Source organism: Kryptolebias marmoratus, linkage group LG6 (genome assembly GCF_001649575.2).
Source record: "Kryptolebias marmoratus isolate JLee-2015 linkage group LG6, ASM164957v2, whole genome shotgun sequence".
Classification (NCBI taxonomy): domain Eukaryota; kingdom Metazoa; phylum Chordata; class Actinopteri; order Cyprinodontiformes; family Rivulidae; genus Kryptolebias; species Kryptolebias marmoratus.
In genome coordinates this window covers 10795572-10815176 of record NC_051435.1, presented here as the reverse complement: position 1 = coordinate 10815176, position 19605 = coordinate 10795572, and the positions used below count along the sequence as shown (strand labels likewise).

Below are 19605 nucleotides of genomic sequence, written 5' to 3'. Positions count from 1 at the left end.
AATCTCCTTTCTTTCCACCACTTGTGTTATAGCTTCTTGGCACTGGCACAGCCTAATAAACATTTGTTAAATATTTAAGAGTAACTGTTGAAAACTAACGATGTTGTGGAACCTTCTCTGTCTATTGTCTGCAGCAATTATAAACCTGAATACTGGCAGACGAAGGTATGTTTGCATCATGGAGTTGAGATATTTTAATTATGCTTGTTGTTTAAATATTATATTGTACATGATAACTATTTGATTCCATTTATTGGCAGAAAACAAACATGCATCTATTGTATGTCATGTGCCTGTATGGAACAAAAGGAAGGTCCAGTATTTGAAAGATACTGAAATTGAAATTTGTATATTCGTTTGAATTACACAATCATTTTATCTTGAATGGAATGCTTTTAGTTATTTTTTACAGTCAAAATAAGCAGGTTTTGATGTAATAATAAAATAATATGTGATACCAAAGCTTGCACATCTTTCAGATCCATTGATGTACATTAAATAATGAGGACTAAGCTTCAAACAAATAATAGTTTTTATATTTAAACAATCAAGTCAAAACCACCTGACCTAATAAGAATAATTCAAACACAATCTCTTAGTGTTGATTAACTATTAAAGGTTAAATTAGTTATTTCTACCCAATTAAATTATTGTAAATATATGAATTGGATTTTGGAGTTTAGGGTTGATCTTGAAGTTAAAAAATACACTTTTCATATAACAGCCTAACAAAGCAAGTGGTATCTTTAGGATGGAAATACAGTATGATTAGATCTAGATTTGTCGTAATTCACAGCAGTTTTTTGATGTTGAATTGAGTTTTTCAGTGACTGATTTCCAGAACAGGCATTAGAAAAATGTGGTTATACTTTTTAAAAACGTGTTGTTTATTTTCTTTGGGTCTTGTTTGAATTTCTTGTTGTTTTTTTCCTCATCTTTATTTGTTTGATTAGTCTCTAAACTAGAATATTCAGTTATATTTGCAGCAGTACTCAGAAACTTTTAAGTGCAGTCGGTCTTCAAACGATACGAAAACGCACTGAAATTTTAAGATCTATTTTAGATATCTTTGATCATTATTAAAAGCCTGTTACGATACCGCACCACACAGTGAATTGTATTCCTCTTAGTGCTTGTTAAAACTCTCCCCGCTTACAGCTCAATTATCTCGCAGAGATCGGTCTGCATAAAATAACCTACGAGCTCAAATAAGCAGTGGTACAGCGCCAACTGCAACGCTGCCCGTCGGCTTCCTCCCTTTCTCCCCTACTTGGAAATGAATGAAGTCCCCTGAAGCCGGTGACTTCCCCGTCTCCCCGAACTCTCTCCAGCACGGACTGGTGGTGCAGAAGCACTGCTGATTAGCATGCAGTAATGATGGTGAGCTGGGCTCCATTGTTCTAACACCTCCCCTCTCCTCCGCACCAATCTGTCACCATTCAGTGGGCTAGAGCTGCCTCAAATGCTTCCCTCCACAAATGAGATGGATAATTAGTTGCCCCTCACGAATGCTGCACTCTTCTCACCCCTGATTGCTTTCACCTTCTTGCTCCTGGCAATTTTGACACCTTGTAATCAGCCTGCTACTTCTCCATCTCAATCCATACCCTACTTATTTTTTTTGTCCCCCCTCTTGATATATATTTTTTTATAGCTCTTAAATGTTTCAAATCTACTAGCTCTGGAGTAAATGTCCCAAAGAGAGTAACAGATCTTATATTGTGTGTGTGTGTATATATATATATATATATAAAATGGCAATAACCATGCCTTAAAGCAGTTACAGTTCACATTACTGTATACAGAAATGAGTGTATGTAGTGTACGGAAACACATAAAGGGAAAAAAAAATCTAGCTGTCAGTGTGAGTTTCCTCTTCCAAATAACAACGAATGACAACATAATTATGAGCAAGCAGCTGTTCATGATCCCAGAGAGAAAAGCATGCAGGCTGCACAATGTTCGACTGTTCACAGATTAAGGAGACAGGATCATTAGGGATATGTATTTGCCAAAAAAAAAAAAAAAAAGAAACGAAACGAAAAAAATCTGAATAAATTCTTCCCCTCGGTGTTCACGATTTGATGTAAAAAATGAGAATTATGTGGTTTATGTCACTCCAAAATAAACACTCATTTTGTTTGACACATTACATTACATCAATATGTAATATTCACCTTTGTATACACACCAAATGGTACGTATTTTCACTCTTTCCTGGTATGTGGATGTCGTGTTGAAATAGTGCTTCTGTATGTTAGCCTAATGACTCATTAGTTGGGAATAGTTGAAAGCATGATAACAGCACATTTTTACACCCATTTGTGCTATTTATAAGAGGGAGGCAAAAATTCTTTCAGGTTGAAATCACAAATCCATCAGTCTGTTAACGGTGTTTGATTATTGGAAGCGACTTATAATGCCCAGCACTTGTGAATAAAACAGATATATATATTGTTTGCAGTTTGCACATTAGTTCATTTATCAAACATAATCATATCAGCCCGAAGCTGAAGGTCTGCAGAGTCATCAGTGCCTAACAAACATTTCCACGCAGCCTAGTTGTTTCTTCCAAAACCATCACACCGAATGGTAAAATGGTGAAAATCACTCCATTTTTTTTTTTAAGAAAGTGTGAATAAATGATGCCTTGGAAATGAGTTTGTGTTGCTGTTTTTGTTAAAAAAAAAAAAAAGGTTTAGTGAACTGACAAAAAGGCTTTAACCTTTAGAATATGTGCTTTTCGCATGGTGTAAAGGCTTATGTACAGATAAATCAAATGTGACCTTAGAAAACACAGAAATGGCTATAATTCAGTCAGTTTTACAGATATTGTGTTAAGATTTGGTGTCATGGTAGCTCGAAACTTTAGCATTAACTGTTGGAGTCAACCCTGTTTAACGAAATATCTCAGGAACCACTGAATGGGATATCGCCGCAGATAATCAACTTTAACAAATGCAAAAATGACTCCAAGTCAGTAGGTTTCAGGTATACTGAGCTGAGAGTCATTCAGAACACATAAGGTACTCTGAGCAAAGCCATTTGTGATATGATATGGAATATTAGGACTTTAATGTTTTAGATAATCGCATCTATATAAAAAATATTTGAATGCCGCAAATCGTAAGCAACATCACTTCACAGACAGCACAGCAATCTGTTATCTAACTGTATAATAGTTTTCTGTGTTAACACTTAAATCAACGCATCATTAACTAATTTCAAGGCTGCAAATACTTCTTCACGATAAATGACTTACAGCTGCCACGAATAAGTGAAGAAATCAACGTGAAAGAATGGAGGAATATGGCTACCACTCAGGAAGAGACTAATTGGTTAGACTGAGTTGATGCATACAGTTCTGATGCTTAATATGTTCGTTCAATGAGCGGGGAAACATTGCAAGTTACAGATAATTATTGTCTTTTAAAATGTTAATGTTTGAAGTTATTCTATATCAGAGCAGATTCCTCATCGTCGTTAATAATATTGCATTTGTATCTTGCACACAATTCAAATTATAAAACTGCTCCAAGAGTAAATATTGATTTATTTGCTCATATATATATATATATATATATATATATGTGCATCACTGGAAAAAAATCTCAATCTGATATAAAATCCATATGGGCAACAAAATAAGTGTACCATTTAAATCTTCAGTATTAAATAAATGGATTCAAGTCTTCTGGCAGTGTAATGTCACTTCCTGTACAGCGCTTGTGCTTCGTGGCAGGCGGGAGGACACCATGAGCACAGTCAAAGTTTTTAAGTGGTTTGGACTTTGCCCCCGTCAGTTGCTCGCCTCATTCTTAGGAGAGCAGTGCGAGTAGAGGTGGCTGTTCATTCGGTTCTGAGGGACCACGGCGTTGCAGAAGGCGCATTTATTCGGGCTGCTGCTCAGAGGCTCCTGGTCCGTCCCCGTGTCAGCCGCTTCACACAAGCCGGGGCTCCAGAACGACTGCAGAGCAGGAAGAACCAGAGAAACTTTGTTATTCAAGCTCCGAAAAGACTCGGCTCTAAACTTTCAAGCAATAGATGCCATCTTTTACAGCGAGGTTCTGTGGAAAGGTTTCGAGCAATTACCTTACCTGTTGAAGATAGTTCTTTAAAACACTTTTGCTTAAAGCAGCAGTCCCAAACTGCGTCACGAGTGGGTTTCATTAAAGGAGACATTCCCACAGTAAAGAAGGGAGAAGTTCACCACAAAGGTTTTTTTTCTTATTTTTGAGAAACGAGTACATAAACGCAGGAAGGAGGCGCAAATGGAGGTGGTTATTTTTTCAAAATAAAATACCCTTTTAAAGATTTTTTCTTTTTAAAGAAAGGTTTGTTCTACTTGTGTGTAGCCCAGGACTAAATGATCCATGGATCAGTACCGGTCCTTGGCCTGGTGGTTAGAGACCTCTGGTTTAAAGACCCTGGACTGATGAGCTGACAGCTAGCTTTCCTAAAACAACTCCAGTCTGCATTTCTTCATAAACGCTAACACTGCCGTCAATTTCACATTACACGGTTATCTACTCAGAATATCATGGTTGTTTGCAAGCACAAGTAGCAGCAGCTAGCAGTAGCACACCTGATGCTACTTGCAGCCCTTCCTGCAAGAATATCACAAGATTTCCACCAGAATAACCATGCAACGCAAACCTGACTGTGTTGTAAAGGTTTATAAAATAGTATTTGTACGAACATCTATAAAATATTTTAGCTTGGAGCCGTTTTAAGCTAGCACTAGTCCACTTTGGTCTCAGCTGCAGCTCAGACTAGCCATTAGCTCATCGATTCAGGCAAAAATTAGCGTTATATCTCCACACTAAGATTGTTCAAAGAGCTAGCTATAACAGGTTAGATATTCATTGATCATAATCTTTCCACAGAACCCCACTTTAACAGATTTGAACTAATTTTTTAAGTACGTGTTTCTTTGAAACTAAATACATGTGCCTTTATAAACTCTGTTGTGTGAACGAACAGCCAGAGTTAAAAAAAAATCTATTCTCAAGTGTTTAATTATCTTTGTGTTTCTGTTTTCATCCAAACTAACAAAAGAGTAATTAAACGACAAACTTTTAGATCGTAGTCTACATCACTTCAATTATTTATTAGGCATTGATACACATCAGCAATAAAAATCCTACAAAAGCCTCATTTTTGTTCCAATGTGCTTCCATCTGGCTTCCACTTTCAAGCAAAGATGCCAAATATAACCAGAGCGTCCATGCTCAAATTAAAAAAAAAAAAAAAGGAATCTGCACACATTACATGGTAATATGTTTCAAGTTTAGCCAAGGAGATATTTTTGGACTTCACACTGTTTTATTCCTCCATTAGCAAAGACCAATCAGAAAGTGATCATTTGCTACTACTTTTCTCAGACCTGCTCCTGTGTTTCTCACCTGCTGGGGTCCCCGCACGCTCTCCTGGGAGGGTGAAGACGACGTGGAGTGGGAGGGGGATGTAGGGTAGACAAAAAGTATGGGCCGCTCCACGGGCTTCTCCTCCGTCAGCGCAGGAGAGGCGCTGCTGAGAGGCTGCTTCAGGGGCATGACCAGATTAAGGTTCCTGTCCGGAGCACTGTTCAGAAACTCGTATTCACTGTCCGCGGGGGGCGGGAATTTGACACTGAGTTTGGTGAGAGAGTCCACAAAGTCTCTGTCCTCCTGAGTGGTGCCGCGGGACGCCAGCGACGCGGGCAGGTGAGGGACGTCCACGGCTGGCCTGAGCGCCGAGGGGAAGGGTCGCTCTGCCTCCGCGGTTCGGTCCGTGCACTGGATGGGCATGGAGAAGCGCTGATCTGTGAGATGCAGCAGGAAAAATGTGAGCTAGTCCAGCATGGTGACATGTTCAGAGTGATAACCTCAGAGGTTTGGCACAAATTCAGAAGTTACAGCCACTAAACAAGAAAACAAACGTTTATACGCTTACATTCTGGGCCAATATGTGGAAAATGTTTTACCTAATCTTTTAGGACTCAAAAAAAACATACAGACCTGCTTAAATGAAAAAAAATAAAAACTATTACCATGTTTTATATGTTATTTTTAAAGGTATAATGACATGCCACAAGTGGAAACAAAAGAAAGCAGCCAGTGTAAGAATCAGATAATTATTCCTAACTAGTTCATATCTTACCTGTTGTCTTTAGAACAACCTTGGTTTTTGATAAATAGTTTAATTCTGACTGGGATGATGAGCTAACACCCAGCCCAAGCAGAGCCAGGACTAAAGCAGATTGCTGCCATCTTAAAACGATTCCAGTCTCCGAAATTTTAGTGTTTCACATAAATGATACCTTTTTAAACCTGTACACTACTGTCAAACTCACATTACGCAGTTATTTCTGCAGAAGTAATACGATATTCCTGCTGGAATATGCCCCGGGGCTGAACCAGAAGTGCTAAAGCTAGCTGCCACTGCTGCTAATTCTATGTAATGAACTTTAATTTGAAAGTGACACCAATGAAGGAGGCTCAGACCAGCTGTTAGCTCCTCAGTCCAGTCAGGATTAAACTCTAAACGGATGACATTTATTTATTGTTTAGAACCTTTTCATATAACCTCAGTTAAAAAAGTTCTAAACTATTATTTTTTTAGGTTAGGCACCTTCATAGACAGTTAATTTCCTATGCTTTATTGGTGCTATTACCTTAAAAATGGCATCTCACGCAGGGGAATAAATTATCACCAAGTCTAGATCATATTTAAGGTGCTTTGATTAATTCAGACAGCATCTCATGCTATTAGGTAATACAAATAAAATACAATTCCACCTTAAATTTGCCCTGTACTTTAATTGGTTGCCTAATAAGTAATCAATAGTAAATTCTACAGAGAAAAGAGCAAAAATATTGTTTCTTTTTGTTTGGTTACGGTCGAAAAAAGAAAGAAAGAAATTAATAATATTGGTAAAAAAATAATTTAACTTCACAATTATTTGCATGAATTTTTAAAAACGTGTTAAAAAGGATTATTATTATTTTAAGGTATGCTCAGAGCAATACTGTTAAAACATGACAGCAGCTCTCAGATATGTCCTGTGATCCGGTGTAAGTGTGTGATGGTGCAACTTTCTGTGTAAAGACACCACTCTCACTAAATAATTCTCTTTTTATTCTTATTTTGTTGAAATCATTAAAAATAAGTAAATAAATAAATAAAAACGTAAAGCAGAGGTTGTAGCGCAGCACAAGCATGTGCAAAAATATTGGTTCAAACTGCTGTCTGCCTTTTTTTTTATTGCCACACAAGCATCTGCACACATTCTCACTTTGTCAGCAGAATGTGGACTTTTTTTATCATACGTGACAACAACACAGCTTTCCACGAGGTTGTGTGCAGATAAAGTTTTAGCAAATGAAGTTTTTCCCATCCCTGGAATTATTGTTTTGGTGTGATCGAAGCCAGCGTGTCTCTCACTTCCTGGCACACCGCAGCAGATGTGTTGTGTCATTGTTTTGTTATCATGCATATCTAATTGTCATCCTCCCGGTTCTATTAGTGGACAGAGGGTCGACAGGCTGCAACTATTTTACATAATATGACAGGAATTTTAACAATCTGCTGCATTTATTAACTCATATAAAAGCCCAACTTGTGATGCATACAGTCAGACAGCACTATGTTAGAAAATCCACATGCACGAAGCAGAAACTGTGCCTAAAAATATACAAAAAGGCTTTTTGTGCGACCTACAATATTTTGTTGCATGAAAACATTTCACAGGAAATAAAAACTACGTGGTGTGACTGTACTTTATTAATGCATTTGTAATCTGTTTTAAGAGGAGTGTGTCGAGGGACAGGCATGGCAAGGAAAATTATATTTAAAAAAATATTTGGTTTGCTTGGAGAAACGCACAAAGTTGCTCCCATTTATGCAACGAAGAGGACAGCATGTCTGTCACATGGTCTTAGAGGAGTCAGGAGTGTTTGAGCATTTAAAGTTAGAAGCTTTGACTGTGCATACAAATTAGGAAAAATATCCCAGTTACATCTAAGCCATAAAAGGAATATTTTATAGTAAAAATATATATATTTATCATTATGTATGTTACGTATTCATGGATATTTGCGTATGATTTATGTATTTACTTATATATAATTATGTGGGGGGTTGTTTTATTGTACTAAACAGCCACTATGCAAAGCAAACATAAGGCATTAGTTAATGAAATTATTAAATGGGTTTTTCTGTATTATTTTCAAAGAGCCACCAGTGATGTTCAGTTCAGAAACAGATTAAAAGCTGTTGGGCTGATGGGACATTTCTGAACCAGTTTGTGTTTTTAAATTTAATTTAAAAAAAGAAAAACAGTTCGCAAACTAATTCCTCATATTTTTAAAACACCCAAATTAAAAGAATTAATTGAAACGGCGCTCTGTCGGGATTTGCAAAACAAAAGGTTACTGTTACCGTTCGACGCCTCACATCCTCCGTGGAACCTTTTCAGTTGCTCTTTTTGTCTTCTGGTTAGATTTTGGATCTGTCGAAATTTGCCTTGAATGGCTTCAAACGCCATCAGCATGCCCTGACTGACAAATAAACAGAGAAAGAAATAATAAAATGTGACGTGAAATCAACTTTAAACTGCTAAATTCTGACTGGTGCAAAGAAAAAAAAACTAAATACTGACAATTTTAAAAAAAGAAAATAAATTGGCAAGGAGGGACACGTACTAGTCAACGCCGCCGCTGACTGGCAAATTAGGAGCAACAGCGACGGTGCCCATATTCTCCTGAAAAAGACACATTGAATTTTTAGTTACCATTAACAACAATTATCCAAGGGCATGCTGCTGATACATGTGCACTCTTATTTATGCAGCACAAGTGAAAATGTTTCCTGGTTGGTTTGGGGGGGAGAAGAAAAAAAAAAAGAGATCCTCTGCTGAAGTGAGCAGCAATATTATCCTCTAGCACCATCTGGTGAAGTAAAAGTGGACGCGCTGCGTGAGAATACCTCCACAGCTGTCACGTCCTGCCACTGGGGTTAAAGTTAGAGAAAAACTGGGATTTTTTATCTTTCATTTGTGTATTTGATTTAAAAAAAAGCAAGAAGTGTCACTTAAATGTGTTGCAGTTTGTGTATTTGTGCTAAAAAAAAAAAGTCACAGCAAAAACTAAATCCTTAGTCCCGAAGGCTAAAAGTAATGTTTCGGATCATGTCACGTATGAAGTAATATGCTACCCATTATTTTTAGTCATAACTGCGCCGGACGGGGCCTCATTCATTCCTGTAAATCCTTTTGCATAGAAGCAGGAAATTTAAGCAGAAGCGCCGTCGACGTCTATGAGTGTGAGAGGAAGCTGGCATTGGATGCACATCCTTAATTTCACAACCAAACAGAAAGCGTCGATTATACAACAGAGAGCGTACCGGGAACTGGACTTTCCTATAAGTGCCAGGCCCTTCGTGGAGATGGTTGCAAGGCTCGCATTTCACCTCTTCTAGGAATCCAAATGTAGGAGAAAGGAAAAAAAAAACGGTGTGACACAATGCTGGATGAAAACACTTCGGGAGTTCTGTCATAATGGGAGCACTTTTCAGAGACGGCGGACACTCACCTGACGCTTGGTTTGCCGCAGACAGCTTGGCTTCGAGCTCAGAAATTAACTTCTGTTGGTCCTCGATCTGCTTCTGAAGCTCTTGAGTGTATCGCTCGTAGTATTCAGTCTGTAAACGCAGAGCCCGTGTTATTTTCTGCCACCGTTAGAGCCACAAACACACAACACAGAAGGGTTAGCACGCTTTCAGACAACACATAAGAACCTCACTGGCGACGCACAGCTTGTGCCACACCGGCCAGGAGTTCGGCCCGCATTACCATTTTCTTCAGCTCCTTTTGAGCATTGTCCTTTTCGATGGAGGCTTGGCGATAAGCTTCGAAAGCTTTGTTGAGCTGGTCTCCGATGTTCTTTTCCATGCCTTGTGCTCCGCGACCATCACTGACACGGCAGACATGAGCCCTACGAGGGGAAGAGGTCAACTGTGTTACAGGTGCTTCCACAGAAAATCGCTCCTAAAACACAAAACCAGAAAAAAAAATTGGGCATGCGTAGGCTTACTTTTATATACAAAGATAACAAAAACTAGTTCATCACTCTAGAAATTGTTGCAAAATGAGGTGGCTTGTTGAAATAAGCAGCAGCTGCAATGAAGAAAACTGTGCCAAGCCTGATTAAGCAATCTTGATGATAGCTGGCATTTTTCTTGTAATTTAGGTGGAAATAAAAGCTGCTTTTACATGTCAGTGCCCCAGTTCTAGTTTTGTGGTTAATACAGATGAGCACCGAACAGCTTAGACAAATAAGTATGCAGTATCTTCCACTAATTATTGCCTTGTTTTAATACTAAGCAGCCTTTAAACAACTTTGAGACAACTATAGGTCCATATTTACTCCTGGGACAGGTAGCAGTGATAATAAAGAGGCTGGTGGCAGTCTTATCAAGAGCTCTCCATCAATTATTCAGTGCTCTCCATGGAAAATGTCAGAGTTGAGCTGATCCTGGATCAGCGGGCTGACTTAGAAACAGAAAATAGAAATAATACCAGCCGGGACGCGTTCGCGATTAGCTTTAAAGTGCCATTTAAAAAAAAGAAAAGAAAAACAGAAAAAGTACTCGGCATAGTTCCGTATTCTAGGACTGCCTTCGTGTGATGCATTCAACCGGTGTTCGGTGACCCGAGCTCCGCGGACGGATCCGTTTCTGGCTGCCGGGGTGACGGTCGGCGAGCGAGCGAGCGCGCGCGAGCGACCTCTTACCTTCATTCAAGTTTCTCCTTAAAGTCGAATATGTTGTTTTGACACGGCCGCGGCACCGTTCGCCTGCTCTCTGTCGGATGTAAAGTTACGAAGCGCTGGTAGAGGATATGGTAATGTGTGTTTTACATAGCCCAGTTCGAGTTGGGAACTTCCCTCGGGGAATCCCCCTGCTCTGCGGACTTCCGCCTTCGCTCGGTCCGAGCCAATCAGCGTCGAGCTCCGAGGAGCGCAGGGCTGAGGGTTCTTCCAGCCTACGCGTCTGCAAACCGACTCTCTGCTGCATGTGAAAATCGGCCCCAAACTTCACTTTTATGCCTTGTTACTTTGCAAACCTTTTTTTGTTGTTGTTGTTGTTGTTGTTCTATCTGATTGAGCTTTGTGCAAAGCCTTGCCAAAAGAACTGCAACTGATTTGTTTGACGTATAAAAGTTGTTTAATTTAGCAGCTTTTTTTTGCTTTCCAATAAAAACTTCTTGAATTTGAACACTGTACGAGCACAGGGCTCTTATAGATGACAAGATCACATGCAAAATAAGTTGATAACACTTTAGTTTAGTTACAGCTTATTTGTAAATCATTATTTACCACAATGTGTGAGTTTTAGGTCCGTTTTAATGCAGGCTTGGGAACTGGTGCAGTATTTAAATTTATTTTAAGCAGGGCAATTGTTGAGTGTATTTTGCAACATATGCAGGAGCCATGCATCATTTTCATGCATGTTAATATTTAGAATTTGTCTAAGGTTTTGATTGGTTTATATTTATGTTCATTTATGTTCTTCTTTATTTCATTTAAGGTGAACCAGGTCAAGAAATTTAGGATTACAGGAAATATATGGGTTTGTATACGAGAAAGAGAAGCAGCAAGAGGTGGTGCAAGATGGACTTCTGCTGCCTGAATGCAGAAAATGCCAAAGGTGCACCTGTGGTTCTTTTGTCTATTTTTATGTTTTGAGTTTGACAGAAAGAATCTCCTACACGTTCTGTGTTAAGGCATCAGCACTCTCGAAAAGTATTTGTACAAAATGTTGCATGTCAGAGAGGTGAGCTGGGCTAATGCCACAAAGGCTCAGGTCCTTCAAAGGCCACAACAGGTCTCATAGGTTTTTTTATTAATTTGATCAATAACTGAATTTTCCTACACTTTTTTCACAAATAGTAACGAGTAACAATTTGGAAGTAATAAATGCATAAAGGCACGGGTTTATTTAAGGCTGCATGTACACACAGTTTTATACACACTGCACAATGGTATTTATATTATATCCCCATACATTTATATATATATATATATATATATATATATATATAGAGAGATAGAGAGAGAGAGAGAGAGAGAGAGAGAGTTCAAATGTATCTCTGCGGTGTCACGTATTTAACTTCCTGCCAGGAAAACTAGGGTTTGGCATGAACTCTGAGTTTAATGAGCTCTGATGGAAATAATGTCATCCTCCTTTATATTTCTGGAGCTGTGATGGACCTGACTGAGCTCGTTCTGCTGGGGTTTTTATTGGAGAGACTGTTTTGCAACCATCCAGCTGAGCATGTTCACATCTAAAACCATTCTTCCCCCCCCTGCGTGAGCATACAGAGAGCGAGTCCAAAGCTATGCTGACACTGAAGAGTCTGTCTTGTTGTCTTGTCTCATTAGTCGTGGTTTATGATAAACCTCACATGCCTGCAAAAAAAAAAAAATCTGAAGTTTTTTGAATCTAGCCTGGCCTTTTGTAAATGTGACCATGACTAGGCTGCTCAAAGCAAAATTCAGATAATCTGAGTCCTCAAAGTTGAACCAGTAGAGGGCAGCTAAGAGTGACTTTTTGATGTAAAGAAAATGCATGGTCTTTATCATAGTACTGCAGTTGTTTTATTGTACATATGGATTAGTATTTCTTACTTTCTGATTTAACATGAACATATTTCCCAATGCTGGTATAATCTGAGAAATTCTAACAGGCGTGTTTCTTTTTTTTTCTTTAAGGAACTGGGCTTTTTTTGGGATTGCTTGTGTTAGAACCAAGCTTCCTTTTAGTTTTTCTATTATACACAGGGAGAACATGAGTGTTGAGTTTCCTGAGTCATTTTAAAAGTGTCCCCAAATGAAAAAGCATTTCTTGTCTCTGTCATCGAGCTGAGTTAGTGCAGACCTTCATGTGACCTGTTTATCGTAGGAAGGTGGTGGTGGGGGTTCAGTGATCAGCCTCCTCTTGCAGTCATTTCCCCCGAGTCCCTTTACCGAGTTTTTCATCTCTGACCCCAGCTGACATTCCAACCTCAACCTCTGCTCCTGCCGAGAATGACTTGCAGACCCGAGCCGCCACAAACTACCCAAATTCAAACTTTGGCTTCCTCTAAAAGAACCTCAGGACACCGTCAGGGTTTCACGTATTTCTTTTTTTGTTCTCAAGGTCGCTTTGAACTTGTGGAAGTCTGATACAACCCTGGTCTTGTGGTTCCAGGAAAGAAAATTGTCACTCAGCCTGTGGTGTGGTGATAAGCCCTGATGTTACTGAACTGAACACTGACTGAGGCAAATGAGTCATTTCAATGACCACACAATCATTTACCTCAATTACCATTTTCTCTTTCTATTGGGTTCACAATTCTGTCTTTGTTCCTATTTACTTAAGAAGGAAATTCTGTCACTCTGACTCTTAAACACATTAAGTGATTTAAAAAATAATAAATTACCTGCAATGCAATCATTAAAAACTTAAAATAGTTCACATGAAAGAGAGCAGAGAGACAAATCTTTGGATCCTATCTCTCGTAAATTTTTTTTGCTCTGGTTGATTTCTTTCTGTTTCCTCGAAACTTTGAACTCAGTAAACTTTCTTTACTCTTCCACACACAATTGCCTCTACAAACATCCAGCAAGCATTACTGTGAGCACATAGCCTGAAAGGTGTGTGCGTGTGTGTATGTTTATCCTTTATCTTGATTTTCCATCAACAAGTGCATTTCCTGTATTGTGAAGCCTCAATATTTGTACTTTACTCAGCCACATGCAGAAGGAAGAGGATTGCACTGCTGCGTGGTGTTTGTTTTAAACCCTGTCACCATGAAACCTACAGAGATTTATGTGGCCCTCTGAAAGGGATAGTTCAGATATTTGTTTTAAATTGAGGCTCTGTGGCAATGTTATGAACAAAAAATATCTTACCTGTTGTAGATAGCTCTTTGAATGATATCAGTCTGGAGAAATAAAGTTGAATTCTGACAAGCTAATATTATTTGGCGAAGGCTAAAGTGGATTGCTGCTATCTTACCACATTTACCATCTCAAAAGTTTCATTGTGGTTTATGTGAACACTATTTTATAAACCTTTACCTAACAGTCAGTTTCACATTACATGGTTAACAGAAATATTATAATATTTGCCTTATGTGTGCATTGGCAGCGCTACAGCTACTACTGTTTGCACTTGCAAATAACTATTGCTTTCCATGTGAATATGTAATATATTTTTTATTCATATCATCCACAGAACTCCACTTCAAAAGATCTGATCTATCGCTTTAAAATGGACATACTGTGGATGTTTAGTTTCTGCTAAAATTAGCAGAAAGGTTATTTTAGGTTGAGAAACTGTTTTCTGAAACATTTTTATATCTGCTATAACTTTAAACTCATCATTTTATGCAAAGATGATGTCTCTTCATGATTACCTCAGTATGTAAAATTTTATGCATCCATTATGTAGGTCATTGTTTCTCTGGATTATTGTATCATCATGTATCAACCCAAAGTCCCCAAGCAGTCAAACCCCATTATTTCAGAGGCCTGGCTCAGCGGTAAATCTCAAGCCAATGAAGGGTCCATCCATGTTTCCTCCGTGTCCAGCAGAATAAACAATCCGCTGTAGGTCTGCAGAAACCTAAAGTCTGACAGAGGGCAGAGCTGAGGACTCTGGCATGCACATGGGAGGAGGGGAGAGGAAGAATGCGAGGAGAAACAGCAGATCAGATTTCAGGAGCCCAGAGGGAGGTGAAAGAGAATGAGAAAAAAGCTGGCTAGAAATGGATGCACAAACTCTGAGGGGAAAGTAAAATAATAATGGCACCAACATGCATGACATCAAGGAGAAGTATGCAAAAAGAAACCGATACATCATCTCAACTGTACTGTGACTCATAATTTAATTATAAGACTGATCTCACATTGAAGTGATGCAATGTGTTTTTCTTTTTCCTTAAAATGTGTGAAAGCAGAGCTGCAAACGGTACTGTTTTGGTGACAGCTTTTGCCTCGAGGTCTTTTAGTTATTTGAAAAGGGAGGTGATGGGGATTGGTTTGAAAGTCCAAAAGTAGATACGACAGCTCTGGGATTATTATAAAGTTGATATATATGGGTGGTTTGTACAGGGTCTTTTCAGACTGTCAGCTGTACAGGATTTTTAAAGATCTGTTCCAGACTAAAGGATTTTGTTTTCACACCCATCCTTCTCATAGTTTCCTAAGTCTTCCTGTGTGCTTAAGGAATTTCCTGATTGATAGCCTGAGGAGGGTCTCTCCCTTTTCCTGTAAACATAAAACTAACCAGCAAATGTCTCAATAAAAGAAAATTACAAGATAGTAAACATGAAGGAAGCTAACTTCTGCCACTACCTTTCTTCAAAAACCTGACTGACATAACTTGGCAATATATATTTGCACCACTTTTAATATCTGATTTTACAGCCACAAAAATGGAGGCAAAACATTTTCTAATGGTAGATTTTAGCTTATTTGACTTTAGGCCTATATTTATTTTAATTTTTACAGTAATGAATACTTTGTCAGACATCAAAACTTGATCATCCTGTGAATAAAATGCTATTTCAATGTCAGAATCAGCTCAAAAAAATATGATGTCAACATTTTAATACCAAATACTTGATAGGAATAGTTCAAATAACAACAATATTAGTACCCCCAGTGTCTGCAAACCAAAAACCAGGATGTTGCATATCTTAGGAGGCTGTTTAAATGTTTTGTTTTGTTTTAATATTTGTAGATGTCATGCTGCATTTGCTCATAATAACACAAATGCTAGAGCATTTAAAGTGACCAACTGGAGAATAATTCAATGTAAGTGTTAAACAATGATTCATCTGACCACAAGGCAACACAACCTCAGTACATCTCAAATTAGGGCTTCTTGAAGTGCTGTAGGGTGACACAGGTGGGTTAACACTGTTGCCTCGCAGCAAGAAGGTCGCAGGTTCAAAACTTGCCTTTGCCTTTTATAAGTTGCTCTGTTAATAACAAATCTTGTTTCTGACCTGCTTTCTATTTACCTCAAAATCAGCGAGATGTTTCCCATTGACCAACGTTTCCGGTTTATCTTGACCAATATACTCATATCTACTTGCTGACAACAAATATTAAACAAACATGCACCCATTCTTGCTTTAAACTGTTTTTCTTTATACCTTTCAAAGTGTTTCTTCTCGTATGCAAAGAGGCTTTTAAAAGAGTGCAGTGCAAATGCAGCAAAACGAACTGCGACAGTGAAAGAGGTTAAAAAAGGGTTTGGAAAGTCCCTTGATTATTTTAGTTATACGACTCTAAAACCAAAGAAAGTCTGACAATGAGGTTCATTGTTTAACAGACTTTTTGGGCTAAAATTCATAAAACATAAAACCAGTTTATTCTGGTTCGTAGCTGCTGCGTTGGCGTCGGACAAAACATGCCTCTTGGGATAAAGAGGCAAAAAATATTTATAATTTTGCACTCAGAATTATCCAAATGACACAATAAGTTGACTTTGTTTTACTAATCGATCATTTTAAGACAAAGTTCAATCTTTAAAATTTAGGCAAATATATATTACATTGGTTAAAATGAGTTTTTTAGGCTCCTTCCATTAAAGTGGACTTCAAACTTTATTGTCAGGTGAATGCATTCACTGCTGCAGTGACAGTGTGGACAATGGCATTATGTCAAAGCCGAGCACCAGCATACACAATGTTTACAATAAAGTTTGGAGAGTTGCCAGGCAGCAAAATGTTCACAATGAAACCACCCTGGGGCACTACTGCTTTTTATGTCAGAGTCAAGCCTCAGAGAGCTGCCTTTGTGCTCACAGTAGCCTTGTGGGACAATTTGACATTTGTCCGAGTTCCGCAATGAAACCCTTCCTCAAGCTATTTCTAATTCGTCAGAAAGCTTCCAAATATGTGCCAAATATATCTGGGGCTAATGTGAATGAAAGCCCAACAGATTTGTACAGGAGAGGACTGTTTTAGAAGCTAAGATGCAAAAGAAGACAGTGTATGAAATACTGTATTGTAGAACGAGGTAAAAAACTTTTTTTATGTATAGTTAAATTCTCTTTTAGTGACAGTCGTGCTAGTTTTCTGCACTCAACATATTGTTTTTTTTTTCAGGCAGCTTCTCTCTGGAGAGAGAAACATTGAGCCAGACCAGAGAATTACCTTAAATGTATTCAGGTATTCAAGTTGATTAACGCATCACATGATGAGAAACTACAATGAAGTCTGAAAGAACCTTACAGTTTATAATTAGCTCAACCATGATGTGCAAAGTATTTCTTAGTTATCACAAAACCTTTCTTTGTAGACTCTTTTTGAATGAAAGTGAGCTGAACCACCAGCCAAAGTGTGGATCCATTAAAGACCACTTTGTGATGATTCTTCGGAAGTGAAAGAAAGAACTGAATGTGAAACCAGTTTTACTGATGTGGTTTAATTCATCTTATTTACATAACTATTCAGCTTGAATAAAACTGACAAACTTTGAAACTAACGATATGATGATTATTTTACATAAAAAACACAGTAGTTGTAGTAAAACAAATCAATGCAATGTGTAGCATATGTAGTTTTATTTTCATCTGTTTCAGCCAGGAACTGTGGGAATGTGCCGTCTTTTTTGCCAAATTTCCAAAAGGTGTTCAAGCAGACTGTAACCACAGTTCTTAGGTTCAAACCAAAGGAGGTCCAGTCTGTAAATACCAACAAACACTAAGAGATTTTGCGAGACCTTTTATTATTAAGTGCAGAAAAGCAAAAATTTTATTTTTCAAAAGTAGATCATCTCAGTTTCAAACTCTGGCTAGGCCTTTAGTTTTTGTGTGACTAATTTAGCCCCTCCAAACCTTTTATTCTACCATGAAATTTAAAGCATCCGTAATCATTTTAAACCCAGCAAGCTGAACCACCAGGACAGAGAAGCCTCTTTCAGGCTGAGCTGTGAGACTGTCAGCACTGTTGTTGTTGTTCTTTGTGAGGAGAGAAGAGAACAACACGTTTTTTAATTTTTTTCATTTACTCGTTTACTGACTGAGTTGTGTTTTCACGAGTTCATGGAAGAGCAAGAGCAAGTAGCAAAGTAGCACAGTGCCTTAGTATAACCTTGCTTAATAATTTCCTTTGGAAATACCCAGTGTGTGTGAGTGAGTTCAAGCTTGTGTGTCTTTGTGTGAATGGGTTTGTGTCTCGGTAATCTTGTAATCTTTCCAAACATGCATGTTTGTGCTTGTTTTAGCAGTTGTGTGTGTGCAATCAAAAGCGCCATTATGATCTACGAAGATCTCCTTCAAGGGAAACGATACGCACCCTACTGACTGTTCTTCCATTGCTATTTTATATTTAAAAAAAAACCTTCTTTGTGCGGTGTTCAACTCATTTTAGGGATTTATCTTAAAATATTAAATATAATCTAAGTGTGAATGGTGGTGTGGATTGCAGTTCTAATTGTTTTCCCATGAATGGGGTTTATTTTAGTTTTGCAAAGGCTTGTATCAGAGATAACCTTTTCTTTCAGTCTTGTAAAAGGTGATTTGAGTGCCTCTCTGGCTACCCTGACCCGCCCAGCCCCCAACATCCTGGATAAAAAGAGCTGAATCAGACTTCAATCCCTTTCCTCTAATGTCTGACCTAATGGCTCCTGTTGGCCTAATGAACTTCTCTACAAGACGAGTGACCTTTTGTTTCATTTAGGTTGGCTTACACCTAAATGAGCTGAACTGTTCATTACAGGTTCAATGGTGTCACAGCGGGCTCATGGGGATCGTTTCAGTCACTATTATTAAACGCCTCTATACACAGCATCCCTCAAATGTTTTCGCTCCTTTTTTTTGCGCCGACGTAGTTTGATGAACTGATCAGACAGCTGACCTCCAAAGAAACTGTTTAGAGGGAGCATAAAAGCGGAACAATATTGGTTTTCTAATCAGAAGGTGTTAAATTGCCTTTGATTTATAGCCCCATTTTGCCTGCTCCAATAAAGAAACACTTGCACACATTTTATGCCCACAACCAACCATCACTCACATAAAGAGGGTCGTGCAGGGCAAAATCCATTATAGAAGCCGCCTCTTCCAGCAAATTTTTAGCCCGCATCCATGTGGCTCTTTAAGGCTTGGTTCATGAACAAAGCCGGCGAACATATTTTCCCAATTTCCCTGTGGAGTTTCAACCCAAATATGGATCTATTTCCAGAGGATTTTACTGCCACGTTTGCCACGTTCTGTCCACACCAACATGCACAACGGAAGTAGACGTGTAAAGTGCTGAAAATAAAAACAATATATTTTACAAATAATAACAACACAATCAGTTTGAATTGTGTTTGAAAACCTAGTTGAAAGTCATTACTGTACTGCCAACTGTTTATATTAGTTAGGTTGAAAATCAGTGCGTCTACTGACCGGTCTTTGCATCAGGATAGAAACACTTTTCTGCTGTTATCTACTTAAGCTGCTTCTCTGTGGCAAATTAAATTACATAAATGCATATGCATTTTATAAGAGTCTGTCATGCACTCGTATACATCTAGTCTGTCTCTTGAAAAACAGATTTTAAAAAGTTAAAAAAAAAGATGAAAC

At 38.3% G+C, this 19605-nt stretch overlaps 1 protein-coding gene across 3 annotated transcripts; it reads right to left on the bottom strand.

The window, feature by feature from the left end:
• Window positions 1-1770: 1770 nt before the first annotated feature.
• tank (TRAF family member-associated NFKB activator) lies at window positions 1771-10955 on the bottom strand. 3 transcript variants are annotated; one of them, XM_025007669.2, is made up of 8 exons: window positions 10773-10955; window positions 9833-10027; window positions 9573-9681; window positions 9385-9452; window positions 8685-8743; window positions 8422-8540; window positions 5406-5803; window positions 1771-3967 (listed from the first exon to the last, which is right to left on the bottom strand). In XM_025007669.2, the coding sequence occupies exons 1-8, from the start codon at window positions 10776-10778 to the stop codon at window positions 3800-3802; spliced, it is 1122 nt and encodes a 373-aa protein (XP_024863437.1). In that variant the 5' UTR covers window positions 10779-10955; the 3' UTR covers window positions 1771-3799. The 3 variants fall into 3 exon arrangements, with proteins under 3 accessions (XP_024863437.1, XP_017279915.1, XP_017279916.1); XM_017424426.3 differs by having other exon boundaries at window positions 1775-3967; window positions 9385-9455; window positions 10773-10954; XM_017424427.3 differs by having other exon boundaries at window positions 1776-3967; window positions 9385-9455; window positions 9833-9974; window positions 10773-10954.
• Between the last annotated feature and the right edge of the window lie 8650 nt (window positions 10956-19605).

Coding starts and splice junctions, on each gene's coding strand:
- tank (XM_017424426.3), bottom strand. Junction 9,456..9,572: donor TGCGGCAAACCAAGCGTCAG/GTGAGTGTCCGC, acceptor TTGGATTCCTAG/AAGAGGTGAAATGCGAGCCT. Junction 8,744..9,384: donor ATAGGAAAGTCCAGTTCCCG/GTACGCTCTCTG, acceptor TGTCTTTTTCAG/GAGAATATGGGCACCGTCGC.